This window comes from Palaemon carinicauda, chromosome 10, assembly GCF_036898095.1.
Source record: "Palaemon carinicauda isolate YSFRI2023 chromosome 10, ASM3689809v2, whole genome shotgun sequence".
Classification (NCBI taxonomy): domain Eukaryota; kingdom Metazoa; phylum Arthropoda; class Malacostraca; order Decapoda; family Palaemonidae; genus Palaemon; species Palaemon carinicauda.
In genome coordinates, this window is record NC_090734.1 from 19,507,116 (window position 1) to 19,522,938 (window position 15,823).

Below are 15,823 nucleotides of genomic sequence, written 5' to 3' on the forward strand. Positions count from 1 at the left end.
TCTAGTGCGGACGTATGTATGAGGTGTTCCATGAGTAGTGTTCTGAATTCTTGGTGTTTTCGTTATATTCCTGGAACAGGCTCTAGGACCTCTGACAAGGCCGTCTTCTGCAGACCACAAGAAGAAAGTAAGACCATTCTATTATTTTCAAATAATATAAGAGTTAATAGATAGGTTAGCAACCTTACCCTAGGTCTGCCTAGGTTAAGGCGACCCAGGATGGATTTGACCGACCAGGATAACGACTCTTTGACTATGGCCTCGGATATTGAGTGTAACAGAGAAATGGATTACGACCTGACTAAAATAGAAAGTAGAAATTCTAGAAGGAGGAAAAGGGAAACAAGAGAAAAGAGTGATAGTTCGGAGGGAGAAATTGAATACCATATTGGTAGTAGAGTTGGTCGAGTGGACAAAATAAAAAGGTTGACAACTACAAGGGATGTTCCTCTTATAAAATTAACAGCAAAAAGTAGCACAGGGAAAAACATGTAACAAATCTGTTAGATCAAGATAGGAAAAATAAATAGGTTAGAACATAAAGTAGAAGGTAAGGTAATAATCATGCAATTTTTAGATACAGAAGGGAAAATCAGTGAGACTACTTCGGAACCCTATTAAGGTGGAGAGATATTTAAGGCAGTCGCCGTTTGCCACAGAACAAACGTGGTGGACTCTAAAACCAATAAAACTAAAAACCATCTAGTAGCAGTTTTTAATGAAAAGGAAGACATAAAATGATTTATTGACTCTAACAACTTTTGGTTCTCAAGAAGACACATATCAGGTAAAAATGTCGACAACCAATAGGAGATACTAGGAAAGTAGGGGGTACTAGGACCAATTTATGAGGAAAATAGAAGAGGAGGAAATTAAGGAATATTTGGAAGATCAGGATATTAAGGTTAGCAAAAATAGAAAGGATGTGGAAAGGTAAGAGAGAGGATGGAGGTAAAAGCTAAATGTGTAAAGATTACATTTGAGGGAAATGAGATGCCAGAGAAAATTAAATTTGGAAACAGAATACTGGGAAGTTAGGCCGTTTTATACCAAAAGTCATTCAGTGTTTCAAATGTCAGAGGGTTTGGTCACCATCAAGACGACTGTAAATCAAAAATAAATAAATGTGTAAAATGCGGGGGAGACCATATGGCCAAAGGACCAATTAAAGTGCACAAATTGCTCGGAGAAGCACGTCGCTAGTTAAAGGGGTTGTGATGTAGCTAGAGAAGCCCAAAGAATACAGATAGTTAAAACATTGGAAAATGTACCTTACGACCAAGCTAAAGTCAAGTATAATCAGTGGAAGAGGGAAAATGTGAGGGGCCATAAAAAATATGACCAGGTAAGTAATAAAACAACAGAAACAGGGACGAATGGTTCAAATCTTAGTACTAAACAAATAAGAGACGAAACTTTCAAGAGAAATTATGCTGAAATTGTGAAAAGGCAGAAAATAAAAACGAATGATAAAAGCTGTCAAACTGAAGGGAAGGGAACCGAACACAAAGAAAGTTCTAAAACTGAAAACAAAATGGACTCTGAAATAATAATAAAACTATGCAGATTTATTTGTGTTGTACAAAGAATTTTAGCCAATAAGGAAACTTCTGATAGTCATTCAATATTAATGGATGAAAATGTTAGAAGGGAAATGCTAGTAACGTTTGGTGTAACTGTTGACGATGGTGAATTTGAAAATCTTAGGAAGGATTTAAGTGTAAGGGAAAAACCAAAAGCAAGTAAAAATGGATATTAATATGTCAAAATTATCTATAATTCAATGGAATGCGAGGGGTGTGTGTAACAATCTGTCGGAGTTAAAACTGATGTTGTACAGTGTCAAACCTCATGTTTGCTGTGTATGTGAAACATTTTTGAAAGAAAATCAACAGGTAAAGTTTATAAACTATAGAGTTCTAAGGAAAGACAGGGTAGGTCAAAGAATGGGGGGGTGTAATGATCCTTATTAGACGTGACGTTTGTTATGTAATGGGAAAACACCACAGAATATCCAAATGGTAATATGGAAGTTCAACACATCAAAGTCAAACTCAAGAGATGATTTTGATATAATAAATGCGTATAACCCTAGTGACAGGTTGACTAAAGAGGAATTTGTTTATTACATAGAGAAACTTGGGAGAAATTTTATAGTTGTAGGGGATTTTAACGCCCATCACTCTTTGTGGGAACCGGATATTGCCGAAAACAAAATCAACAATAGCGGGAAAAGTATAGTGGAAGTATTTAATGAACATGACAATTTAGTACTAATTACTCCACCGGGACTACCTACAAGACTGAATCCTATTACAGGGACATTTTCAACAATAGATTTATGTTTCAGTTCATCCACAATAGCGAATTATTTTAATATAAAAGAGCTAGCTGACAGGGGTAGTGATCACACACAAATTTTAATATATAGTGACTTGGAAACTGAACTAACTAGGTTATGGAAAAGAAAGAGGTGGGTGTTGGAAGATGTTAATTGGCAAAAGTGGAATAATGATATTGACGCAATAGAAGTGGCAAACTCATTGGAACTGGATGGTGAAATACAAGATTTCAGCAATAGAATGATCAAATCTAGTGAAAAGAATATCAGACAAACTAATGAGAAGGTAAGTATTGAATATAACAAGCCATGGTGGAACGAGAAATGCAGTAAGGCAGTAGCAGAGAGGCGACGAGCAAGAAAGCTGTTCACCAAACACCCAACCACTTGTAATAAAATCGACTTCCGCAAAAAAGAAGCAGTAGCAAAGAAATGTAATAAAGTTACAAAAAGGGTTTCTTGGGGTAATTACACAGGTAAAATGAATATGAATACACCTCAGAAAGAAGTTTGGAACACTATTAATAGGATTAAGGGAATTCCAGTTAGAGATAACCATCCACTAACTAATGGGGAAAACAAATCGATTTTCGATCCGATAGAAAAGGCAGAATTGCTGGCAGAAGCCTTTGGGAAAAATTTGTGTGCCAATTGAATTAGAGTCAGAGAGGGAAATGATTGAATGGGTTGAAATAGCAAAACACAATAAGGAATTTCAGGATTACAACAAATGATTCTCAATGGCCGAGCTAGAAGAGTGCATCAAAGAGTTGCCAAATGAAAGTGCAACAGGGTTAGACAAAATTCATAACAAATTCATCAAAAATATGTCAAAGGGGAAACGTCATCAAGTATTGGGTTTTATTAATAAAAGCTGGAGATTTATAAGTTATCCTAAGATGTGGAAACAGAGTATGATCTGGCCAGTACTAAAACCTGGAAAACCGGAGGAACTACCAGATTCATACAGACCAATCGCATTGTTATCTTGCTTCGGCAAACTAATGGAGAGAATGGTCCATAAACGCCTATACTGGGTGTTAGAAAATAACGATCAATTGGGAAGAAACCAGAGTGGATTCAGAAAAACTAGGAGTACAACAGACCAGTTAGTTAGACTGGAGCATGAGGTAAGAGTTTCATTTATAAATCGTAAGGTAACAGTAGTGGTTTTCTTTGATCTACAGAGTGCCTATGATACAATAAACCATACAGCTTTGATGTATAAACTCGCAAGAAAGGTCACAGGGAGACTGTTAGCTTGGCATGAGTGCTTTTTGAAAGATAGGGAATATATATTAAATGTAGAAAATAAATATTCCAACCCTAGAAAAATTAGATCAGGGGTTCCTCAAGGCTCAGCCTTAAGTCCTACATTATTCAATATCATGATGAGTGACATACCAAACGTAGAACCAGTCAAAAGTTCAGAATTTGCAGATGATACTTGCTTCTTTGTAACTGCAGATACAATTGAGATGGCTTGTCTGGAAGTTCAGGATGCGATTGAAAGGTTTTACGAATGGACCCAGAAATGGGGGCTAAGGATAAATACAGGAAAGACGAAGATAATGTATTTCACAAACAAAAAAATAGATATCTTACCTAAAATCAATATTGACAACAATATAATTGAATGGGTATGTAAATACAAGTATCTAGGATTGGTATGGGACAGTCCAGGCCTCACTTGGACACATCACATCAACCAGGTAAGAGCAATATGCTACCAGAGACTGAATTTATTGAAGGCGGTTTCCTCTTACACCTGGGGAGCAGATAGGAAAACTTTGCTGATGTTCTATAAGGCTTACATTTTAAGTAAAATTGAATATGGAATTGAAGTATATTCGTCAGCTGCTAGAAGTAACTTAGAAAAATTGGAAAAAATACAAAATATTGCTTTACGAATAGCTCTTGGAGCCAAGAATACATCTCCCATTGTATCACTACAAGTTGAAAGTAACGTGACACCAGTAAGAATAAAAATACAGTACAAAATGTTGCTTTATTATGTAAAATTAAAACAGTTAAGTAAGAATCACCCAACTAGCCAGGAAGTTCTGAACGATAAAAGACTAGACGGTAGAGGATGGAACTCGGGTTATTTTAAAAAACCATTTATATTAAGGGTACAAGACATCATGATTAGGTGGAAAGTGAAGTTAGGGATGCAACGGGAAGAAAGGGCCTTTCCCGTTGCAGCCCCCTGGCAATGTATTGGTAAGTATCTTGGTATTAACCCAATGGATGACATTGACCAGGAGGAACCTAATAACAAATTTATTCAAGAGTTCTGTAGAATGAAAGAGGAAAAGTATCTTAACCATTTAGACATATATACGGATGGGTCCAAAAAAGAAATACATAGTGAGGAATGGTCATGTGCAGCCGCCTATGTTATTCCCAGCCTTGATTTTTATTGTAGTTTTAGATTAAACCCAGCAACGTCTATTCTGGGTGCTGAATTATTTGCTATATGGGAAGCGCTGAAATGGACAGGGGGTAATTACAGGAGCAAACAGACGGTAATATTCACAGATTCATTGTCTGCCATTTCAATGATAAATAATAATTATACAAAAGATTCAAAACAGTAGTGCACAGTATACAGGAGATGCTAATCGAAATGAATAGCAATTACAATTTTGTAAAACTGCAGTGGATTCCAAGCCACAAAGGAATCCTGGGAAACGAGCTGGCAGATGCAACCGCTAAACAAGGGTTAAATAACCCCTGTACTATCAACAACCACTTGTCGATGACAGAGAAGAAAACAATATTACAGAGAAAAATGAAAACTATCATGAAGAAGACAACCACGAATGTTGAACAGGTCAAAACCTCTAAACAAGGCCACTTGGTAGTTAATTTTGCGGATAAAGCTGGGTTAGAAAAGGCTAAAAATGACTTAAAAGAGGTCAAGAATGACATTAAGGTAGAAGTAGATAAAAAGGATCTACTTAAACCGAAGATCAAGGTCTGCAATATTGATGAAAATGAAGATGATATAATTGCCAGTATAATGGAGAAGAATGAATGGTTGAATGATATATGTGAAAATGAAGAGGACTTTAAATTGATCAGGAAGTTTAAATCAAGACAAAGCGGTAAATTACATCTCATTATAAAGTGTAGTCCAACTATCAGGAAAGTCTTCCGTAAAAGGGATGATAGAGTATATACCACGCTTGGAGGATGCTGCAAAATTTATGATTCCTACAATGTATTTCAGTGTTATAAATGCCAGGAATTTGGTCATACTGCCGAAAATTGTAGCAAGACTCAGGTATGTGCCAAGTGTAGCCAGGATCATCGAACCACAGATTGTACTGTAAACACGTTAAAGTGTCATAACTGCACAGTGAGGAATTACAATGATACGAATCATAAAACATATGATGATAACTGTAAGTATACAAGGAGGAGCTTACCAGGATAAAAAATAGAACCGATCATGGAGTCTGGCCCATTGGTTAAGTGTGGTCTGATAAATATTCAATCGGTGGGGAATAAAACCATAAATATTAGAAATCTTATTAACGAAATGGAATTAGATTTATGCTTATTAACGGAAACTTGGTTGCAGGGAAATATTAGTGATAACTCAAAGATTCAGGAGATGACGCAGTGTACTCACGATTTCTACCACGTACCAAGAAAGGACAAAACTGGAGGAGGAGTGGGTGTCTTCGTGTCGAAAACCTTCTCTAGGGTTTCTATCATGAATGAAATAGTATTTGAAACGTTTGAATATATCTATTTAAAACTGACTAGAAACAGTAAGGTATTGAATATAATATCATTATATAGACCACCAGGGAGTAATATGAGGAAATTCATTGAAGAATTTAGTATTCTTGTAGGTGTGGTGGACGATATTAAAAATACATTAATTGGTGGTGACTTTAATTGTTGGGTTGATGATGAAAACGATTATAAGACTAAAGAATTCAAGGAAGTATTTGAGATGTTTAATTTAATAAATAGTGTTTCGGTATCAACGTCAGTAGGTGGTCATACACTCGACTTGGTCATATGTGGAAAAGATTCAGACTTAATAAGAAACCTTGAAATGGAACCAGACTTTAAGATATCAAAAACACATAAACTCATCACTTTTGATGTTAATATAAATTGCACCAGAGTATTGAAAAAATGGATCACATATAGGGAACGGGAAAATTTTGATGTTGAGAATTTTATTGAAGCTAGTGTAGCGCAAATGTCTTGTGAGAACATACAATGTGAACATATGGTAGACAGAGAATGTGTTGGGTGTTATACCAAGTAATATAACGACAATTTTGGAAAAATGTACGATACCATGTGTCCCATAAAGAACAAACAAATAGTTGTACGCGAAAATGTTAGATGGTATAATAGTGAGCTATTAAAGGCAAAAAGACACAGACGTAAGATGGAAGGTAGATGGAAAAGACCCAAATCCTCACAAGCCAGAAATCTATATAATAAGGCCAGAAATTACTCTAACATCCTGTTAGAAAAAAAAAAAAAAAAAAAAAAAAAATTCTACAACGGCGAATGTCAAAAAACCAATGACATGAAGGACTTTCACAAAAACCTAGATGATTTGATGGGATTAAAGAAAAAATATGTCTTGCCTGACAATGTTTGTGCAGAGATATTTTGCTATATTCTTCAATGAAAAAAATTGATAAAATCTATAGAGGTTTCCCCCAAAATCACTTGGAAGGACAGTCAGCTATGTCAGTGAAGGAGGGAAAGAAGTTAAAAAAAATTTAAGGAAATATTTATGTGCGACTTGTTAAAGGTTATGAGAGAGATGAAGAATACATATTGTGGAAACGACCCTTTCCCAAACAGTTCAATAAGTGAAGCTCCAAACAAGCAAGTTGTATATAATATTTACCTGAACATAATAAACCTAAGTATATCACAATCCTGTTTTCCTAGCTGTGAAAAAACTGCGTTGATCAAACCAATTTACAAAGGAAAAGGTGATGTAAACGAGCTAAATTCGTATAGGCCCATTTCAAATTTATCCTACATGTCAAAGCTTATTGAAAAAGTCATAAGTGAGCTATTATGGGTGCATATTGATAAGTTAGAGGTATTCCCGGAAAATCAATCGGCCTACAGAGCTAATCATTCTACAGAAACTACCTTATGCTCAATAATGAATGATATGATAGGTCTTCTTGGTGAGGGAAAGTGTGGAATTTTGATTATGTTAGATCTTAGTGCTGCTTTTGACACTGTTGTGCACGAGTACTTACTTGGCGACTTAAGTCTATTGAGGTGACTGAGGAAGCACTGAAATTTTTTCGAAGTTACTTAGTGAATAGGAAGACTATTGTAGAAGTTTCTGGAAACCGATCCAGTGAGAGAATTCTTATGAAGGGTGTACCACAGGGTAGTGTTCTGGGCTCTATCTTGTTTAACATATATACTATCGAGCTATCACACATCTTGAAAAAACAAAAAGTGGGCTTTAAACTATATGCAGATGATACTCAGTTTTACCTCTCAATTTCAACAACACAAGATACAGAGAAGAAAATTGATGAGATAATGACTGAAATAAAAACATGGATGCAGAGGAAAAGGCTCAAATTGAATGATAAAACAGAATGTATGTTTTTTGGCACAAAGGTGGCTTTGAAAAATTACCAGTTAATTCAAAGCATAAAAATTGGTGAAAAATTACCAGTTAATTCAAAGCATAAAAATTGGTGATGCTGATGTTGGGATTGTGCCTGTTGTGAAAAATTTGGGTGTACTGATAGATTGTAATCTGTCAATGAGAGACCAAATTGCGAACACAGTGAAAGTGTGTAACTATCACCTGAGAAACATAGCATTTATTAGAAAATATTTAACAGAGGGCAGTACAAAAATTTTAGTGATGAGTCACATAATATCAAGGCTTGATTATTGCAATTTTCTGTACTACAAATTGTCCAATACACTACTAAGAAAGCTTCAAAATGTGCAAAACCGGGCGGCTAGACTGATAAAAGGCATTAAACTAAGGGAGAGAATAACTCCTGCATTGATCGATCTACATTGGTTACCTGTTAAGGTTAGAATTGAATTTAAAATTTGCTTGTTGACTCGCAAAGCACTTACAAGTGATAAGCCTAAATATCTTCGTGATTGCTTGGTCCCCTACCCTCAAGCTACCAGCGCCGCTGTAAGAGTTAGACATGCTAATGACCCACATAGACTATTCGAAATTAGTGTGAATCATACAATAGGAGGAAGAACGTTCAGTTATGCTGCACCGAGACTCTTTAACGACCTTCCACTCGATGTCAAGAATAGCAATAATGTGGCAGCTTTCAAGAAAAACCTGAAGACTTATATTTTTTAGAAAGTGTTATAATAGTGACCTGAAAACTATTAAGCCTGAATACAAATGCTAGCGAAATAACATAATGATACAGAGCAAAATATTAACTGGAAAGAAATTATTTTTCACACACCAAGGCCCGCCTGAACAGACCTGTAGTGTCTGATGGAGGGCGAGAAATAAACCCGTAAAAGTAAAAAAAGTAAGTATTATTTGGGTTCGTTACCTCTTAATGTGCGTTTGTATATCACATTGCTACTTGCATGTACTCACCTACATGTAGGCTAGCCACCCAGTTCGATAAGTTGCATGTTTTAAGTGTGTTTGTACAATTTATGTATCGTAGTTGTAAAGGCAATACCATGCATTATTTGATTTTAATTATTTATATTAAAACTTATGCATTGTATTTAATGTAGGGAAATTCAGTCGGATGCAGAAAAGATTGATTTTAATGTAAGAAGAAAGTAGGTTATGTGATGTATATTTGCGTAAGGGGAGTATTGAATGTATTATAATTTGTATATCCAAGATATATTTGCTCTCATTCCTATTGATCGGTATTCTATCCTCCCTAAATATCGTTGGAAAACTATGATTCGTGAAAGATGGGATCTAATTCTTTAAGAATTCTTCATTTATGAAAGTTCAAGATTTTAATCAGTACATCAGTCAGGCATGCATGATAGTACGTTACCTAAGTATATACGTTAATATGATAAGAACAAAATAATAGCACATATCGCTAGATTTAGGGTTGCCAGGTTAGCCTTTTTCGGTCCCCAAAAACAAATTTGGCTTTTTTGTGTTAGATACCTAAATGTGGCCTTTTTTATTTGGTTAGCCATAAATGTTATATTTTCGACCTTTTTCTATTAGGTTGGTCTTTTAAAGCTGCAGTTGATCAGACGTTGCCCTTCTCTCATTTGGAAAACTCTGGCAACCTGCATAGAGCAATCTGTTTCTTATAACATTGAGTTTAGAACTTTAGATATGAGGAGAATGGTCAAGCTGTAATAGTGTACCCGGTAAGTAGGTCCACATTACAAAAAAATCGATCTCGAACATTTCCGAAATTGCACTCTTTTTCTCTTGAGTCTTAAGTACATTGTAGATATCTTCGTAGTTAAATAACGCTGGAAATTGACTTGCCAATAATTAAAACCGTTCAAAATTCACAGCCTCTTTAAAACCCTTTACGCTTTTCGCATTTATTTTGTCTCAAAGATCATGACGTCACATGTAAACAAACTTAACTGGCGTAGAATATCAAATCGTCAGGTTGGTTCAAGGTTTTGTTTTTTACCAAATCTCCACAATTTAAGTAATGTACCCATTTCTACATGAATAAAATGAAATAACTTTTGTGTGTGAGAGATTTAAAAGTACCTCATTGTGCTTAAATGATTAGAACCCGGTTAAATTTAGATGTATGCTGTTGCTCCTTGGGTGTACCTTGGGCTAATCTTTAGGAACGTTAATTTTTTCGTTACATAATGATATTTTGCCTGATTAAACCTTTCCAGAGTTCATTGTCATCATAAGCCCAAATGTTTTTTTCGAATGTGTCAATAACCTTGTATATCAAACATAAACTACTGTCTTCTCTTGCTCAAGGGTACACTCGGGCACACTGGTCTGTTATTTCTTTTCCTCTTTTGTTAATTTTTTTATAATTTATATCGGAAATATTTATTACAATGTTACTGCTCTTAAAAAGTTATTTTTCCTTGTTACCTTTCCTCGCGGGGCTATTTTCCCTTTTAGAGCCCCTGTGTTTATAGCATCTTTTTTTTTTCAACTCGGGTTGTAGCTTAGCAAGTAATAACAGTAATTTTTTATTGTATTACAGGGTGAGATTTCGAACAGAAAATATATGTTTTCCTATAGTAAATAACGAGATTTAACCAAATTTGCTGTTCATTTCAATCGGAAACAAACAGATCAACCAATTCGGCTAACTTTAAGTTGTACGGCGTCACTTCTCTTACGAATGTACTGTGAACGATAACATTAACAACGATACCAATAATACACTGTGTTATCAATGTTGACATATGGTACACAGAGTTACCAACGGCACGCTGACATTACTAACGATATCAATGATAGATATTACCATACGAATTTTAAATAATTTCTCCATATAAGTTTTACCCAATATATAAAAATTACAAAAAGGGCACAGAACCTAACAAACCCACCTAACCAGCCTAGTACAGTAGTATGACAGGTCACAAAATAACATTTGATCTACATCGGACGTTGGCAGCACTGGTTACTGTATTTTTTCATGACACAATCTTTGCAACGGCGCCTCCAAAGTTTATTCAGATATACTGTTTAGTATTTTCCTCCGGTTATTATAATTTCAAGAAGGTAATGAATAGAGAAGAAAAGGCTTGTTTTACGTTTATATATCGATTCCCCAGTATGTTTTCCCCACCCAAATCCCCGAGTTCCCACTGGGGGTCCCCCATTATCGGAGGATATAGATGTATATATATTTCTGAAACTAATCATTTGCGACGGGAACGAGTGCCATTTCCGAAGAGAGCGTAATTTTTTCTATAAGAAAAAGTAGTTGTTTTCCTAGGTTACATCGCCCTGTAATACACTACAATGAAACCGTAATAACAATAATAAAATGCAAATTAATTCCGTGCTGTCAAAAATGTTAGTTAGTCCGATGAAATTCTGATTCTTTCATATGTTACTAATTGCCTAATTTACCGGTTTCATAGTTGCAAGACCCCTTATCTGGCCTCAAGGGTCAATCAGTCTACAACAAGAACTGTCCAATCATTTTATTAATTTTGTATTTTAACTTTTCCTGATCAAGTTTGTTAATTTGTTTTTCGTATTTTCTTTTTTTCTCTTCATATTTTTGTATTGGTGTTTTCTCAATTGGAATTATAGAGGTAGGATTTGCAAGATTTAACTTTAAGGTATATGTATAATGATGGCCTTGCCTTATAACTCCCTTCTTTTCAACCTTATCGTTAAGACTACAACAGTCTTAGGGGGTCGCAAGAGGGCTTCAGCTCCGCCCCATTGGGTGAGGACGAGGTTTGTAGGTTAGGTTAGGTGTTGTTCTGTGTACACGTAAGGTCCTGTCTGTCATTATACAAAGGCTCCTTTAGCATTTTCAGCTAATATTAGAGTTTAGTAAGCACATTACTTTGTAATGATAATACTGTACACTATTGCCAAAGCAGAATAGTCTTGCTAGCCTTGAAGCTGCACCTTTGGCTGGCGTACCAGTAATTGATTTTTAATGAGAATAAGGAAAGCTTGAGAACATTTTAGTTTACCAAAGTTAATTTCTTGTAAAGGTATGATTTTACCATAATTGGATGGCTTTAAAGGTTTAAAGGGCGCTCATGAATGGCAGAGGCAAGGGACAGTGACATTGCCCTATCAAGCAGGGCAATGCCCTAGAGAGTGACCTTATATACATATCAGCACCCAATCCCCCTCCCCACCCAAGCTACGACCAAAGAGGGCCAGACAATGGCTGCTGATGACTCTGCAGATAGACCTATAGGCTCCCCCAAACCTCCCAAACCTTAGCTCACAAGGATGGTGAGGTTGCAGCAACCAAAGGAACAGAGTTTCAGCAGGACTCTAATCCCAGTCTTAGTGTTCACTTGTCAGGGACGTTACCATATCGGCCACCACAACCGCTAAAACTAGAATTAATGACTTGAGCATGGTTTAGAAGGTGATTTGGTTACCTCTTTAAGGTGCTCTACTGACCAATCTCTTAATGGGTATAGCAATAAAAGTGCGTTTTCAAGAAAATACTTCAAGATTTCCTATTGCATAGTTTTTCCTATGTTCTTGTTCCTCTTTTCATGAGACTAAGTAACTCTTTATCTTTTTGGTCCTGTGAAATTGAATCTCTTTTACTGGACCTTAATGCTTAGAAGATTTAGATATAATTAATGTTTTTCCCTGTTTTATAATTTTTTTTTTTCTATAAACTGCTGATATTTTAGCTCGACAAAGTTTTCTTGTTGCAGGTTATTCCGAGCTAGTAAGAATAGTTTCTTTTTGCATTTTTTTATATTTGGTTATGTTAATTAGTAGATGATTGTGGTAGGCTAGCTAAAGCTCAGGTGATTCCCGCCCAATTTCCGTAACTCCCATATCTAAAGTTTTTCTAAGGTATGCTGAAGGTAATCTTCTGTTCCCTAGGTTGCCCTTTAGCTTTAGCAAAGGCTTAGGAACATGTGATGCACTTAAAATTTCTATTGTTGCTCTGAAATCCATTAATTGTGGTCAGGAAGTTTGTGACTGGCCTTTAATATTAATGCTGCATTTATTTTGAAGTGTTAATCATGAAGCACTTTTTCTCAAATTCAAACCATAATTGGGTCTTTTCTTGACATTAATATTGAATTTTCAAGTACTGTAATAAATTACAAAAAGTTGTTGATTGGTATCTCAGTGGCTATTAGAATGTAATATCTAGTGTTCTTCAGGACAGCCTTTTTGGCCCATTAGATGCATATGCGATTTGAACAAGTTCATTTTCTAGTTTGTTTTTCATTTAGAACTTGGTTTGAGTTTGCATGACCAGGTTATAAACTACAAATCCATATTTGCAGCGATTACATCTATTAATTGCATGTTTTGATGAACATTGATTTTGTATAATTTCCTCTCGTGGACTAGAATTAGCTTTTCCAAGCAGGAAACAGTTTGGCTTAAAACATAATATACATTAATCATAAATTAACATGATTGAAAGGTCATACACTTCATAAAAAGATAGTTGCTTTCACAATAATATTTTGCCTAATTCAGTATTTGATCAGTAATAAATATTCATAATGTTTTTTTTATTTTGTTATATAGGTTTTAATTGCAAGTTTCTCTTGGAAAGAAGAAAGATGGACACAGGTAATTCAGAAAGTGTGGACATGAAAACATTTTGTAAAATGCTTCCCAAAATTGTGAGTACAAAACCTTTAAAGCAAATTTAGATTTTTACTCTAATTCCATATTGATATTACAATAATGCAATACTAATAGATACATTGATTCATTCTCATTTTTACTATTTATTCATCTACTAAAATGTAATGCTAGGTATGGTATTTGTACATCATACAGTAACTAATATGTTAAGAATTTTATACCTTCACAAAATGAAAAATTATTTTAGAAATGACCCAAAGTATAAAATACATTTTACGTAATCACTAAGTAATTGTCTGTTTTCACAGAGTAATTTTTTTTTCAGGAACTGCATGCCCACTTAAATGGGTCTTTGAGTGATGCTACAATTCTGCGACTTTTGCAAGACAAACGTTCAGCAGGTGCTGTTGATCTTCCAGATTCAGCCGAAGTCGTCATCAAACGGGGACACAATCGCACCTTAGAAGAGTCAGTTATTATCATACATGCTTATTTTTATATTTGAATTTAACTTATCTTATTTCCCACAGGAGCAGTTAGTTCTCTGAATGCATCAGATGTGACCTAAGTTGAAAGTGACTCGAAATAACGAGACTTTAAATTAAATTTTAGTCTTTACTTCAATTTAAGAGGGACCAAGACAAAATAAGATATTTAAAAGTTGAAGGTCATAAGTATAAAGCTGGGCAAGAAGAGGTAATTAAGGTTGCATGTGTCATTGGTCCTAATTACATTGAAAAGAAGTATTTTTTAGAATAATAGTTCAGTATGGTGGTTTAACCCTTTTACCCCCAAAGGACGTACTGGTACGTTTCACAAAACTCATCCCTTTACCCCCATGGACGTACCAGTACGTCCTTGCACAAAACTGCTATGTACATTTTTTTTTTTTTTGCATATTTTTGATAATTTTTTTTGAGAAACTTCAGGCATTTTCCAAGAGAATGAGATCAACCTGACCTCTCTATGACAAAAATTAAGGCTGTTAGAGCAATTAAAAAAATAAATATACTGCAAAATGTGCTTGAAAAAAAAATGACCCCTGGGGGTTAAGGGTTGGAAAATTCCAAATAGCCTGGGGGTAAAAGGGTTAAGATTTACAGTATTCTATTAGCAGATACAATGCATTGCAAATCTCCAAGGTAAGAGTTGATGTTGAGAATAACTTTTGGAAATTGAAAATTATTTTATACTCCAGAGCATTTATTCATTAAAAAATTCCCCTGGAAAACTTGGCAAGTGTTAAAGCAGTAGTACGAGCTTATGAATTCCATTCTTCAGCATCTGACCCTGCTTAGATACCTAAATTATTACTTTGTTCAATTATCTAATTTATTATTTGTTCCGTAACCGAAATACAAACCACGCTATTTACAAAGGGTATTACTTTTAACGTAGCTGAAATGGCGAGCCATTAGAATTTAACGAGGGTGTATTACCCCCGCGCTAGTTAGCGGGGGGGGGGGGGGGTAGGGGAGTGGTAGCTAGCTACCCCTCCTCCCCCTCACACACAGGTGAATACTCACTTTCACTTTTGGCTCGGACTGTGACAGACGTCTCTGTCTTGGTCCTCGCTTGGCAGCCATTGTCTGTTTTGTCTTTACTTAATCGCTTACTTTTCATTTACTCAATATATATGTAAACATGTTTTCATGTTTGTATATATATTTGAGTATAGAAATAAGTAAGTTTCCTTTTCAGATTTGTGTGTGTAGTGTACGATATCTACGTGGAGCCCTCGGCAGTTAGGCCACCACGGCGTAATTTTATGGGTGGCGATCGAGTTTAACTTAAGTCTCTCTCTCTCTCTCTCTCTCTCTCTCTCTCTCTCTCTCTCTCTCTCTCTCTCTTGAGGTCGTTCACCCTTTTACTACGTGTTACTACGGCCTTGTAGCCTAGCTTCCTTTCCGTGTGGGGGGTTGCTACGCCGTACGTTTGTCTCAATTAGTTATGAATCTAATTGTAGTTGTTTTTTGTTTTTCAGCTTGTAGAACGATTCCTTTCGGGGTTTTCGTTCTTTCTTTAGTGTTCATTCATTTTTAAATTTCATAATTACATAGTTACATAATTATAATTATAATTCTGTTTTGGTTACAGCTCTCCCTCCGCGAGTGTAAGTGGTTGTGAGGGCGTGTGCCTGTTGTGTAATTCTTGTTCCTTTCCCTCGGGATTCCTCTTCGGAGCCTTCCCGGGGGAATGAATGTGTACTAATATTTTTT

General features: G+C 35.5%; 1 protein-coding gene across 3 annotated transcripts in view; it reads left to right on the forward strand.

The window, feature by feature from the left end:
- The first annotated feature begins 15 nt into the window (after nucleotides 1–15).
- The window catches only part of Ada (adenosine deaminase-like protein), a 94,451-nt gene continuing 78,643 nt past the window's right edge, over nucleotides 16–15,823 (forward strand). Inside the window, exons 1-3 of one of the 3 annotated variants that reach the window (XM_068381527.1) lie at nucleotides 16–127; nucleotides 13,542–13,639; nucleotides 13,930–14,072. In XM_068381527.1, coding sequence (XP_068237628.1) covers nucleotides 19–127; nucleotides 13,542–13,639; nucleotides 13,930–14,072 — 350 coding nt within the window. In that variant the 5' untranslated portion in view covers nucleotides 16–18. Of the gene's footprint in view, nucleotides 128–9,677; nucleotides 9,707–9,913; nucleotides 9,960–13,541; nucleotides 13,640–13,929; nucleotides 14,073–15,823 lie in introns of those variants that run through there. The other 2 variants (XM_068381529.1, XM_068381528.1) reach the window with 2 other exon arrangements.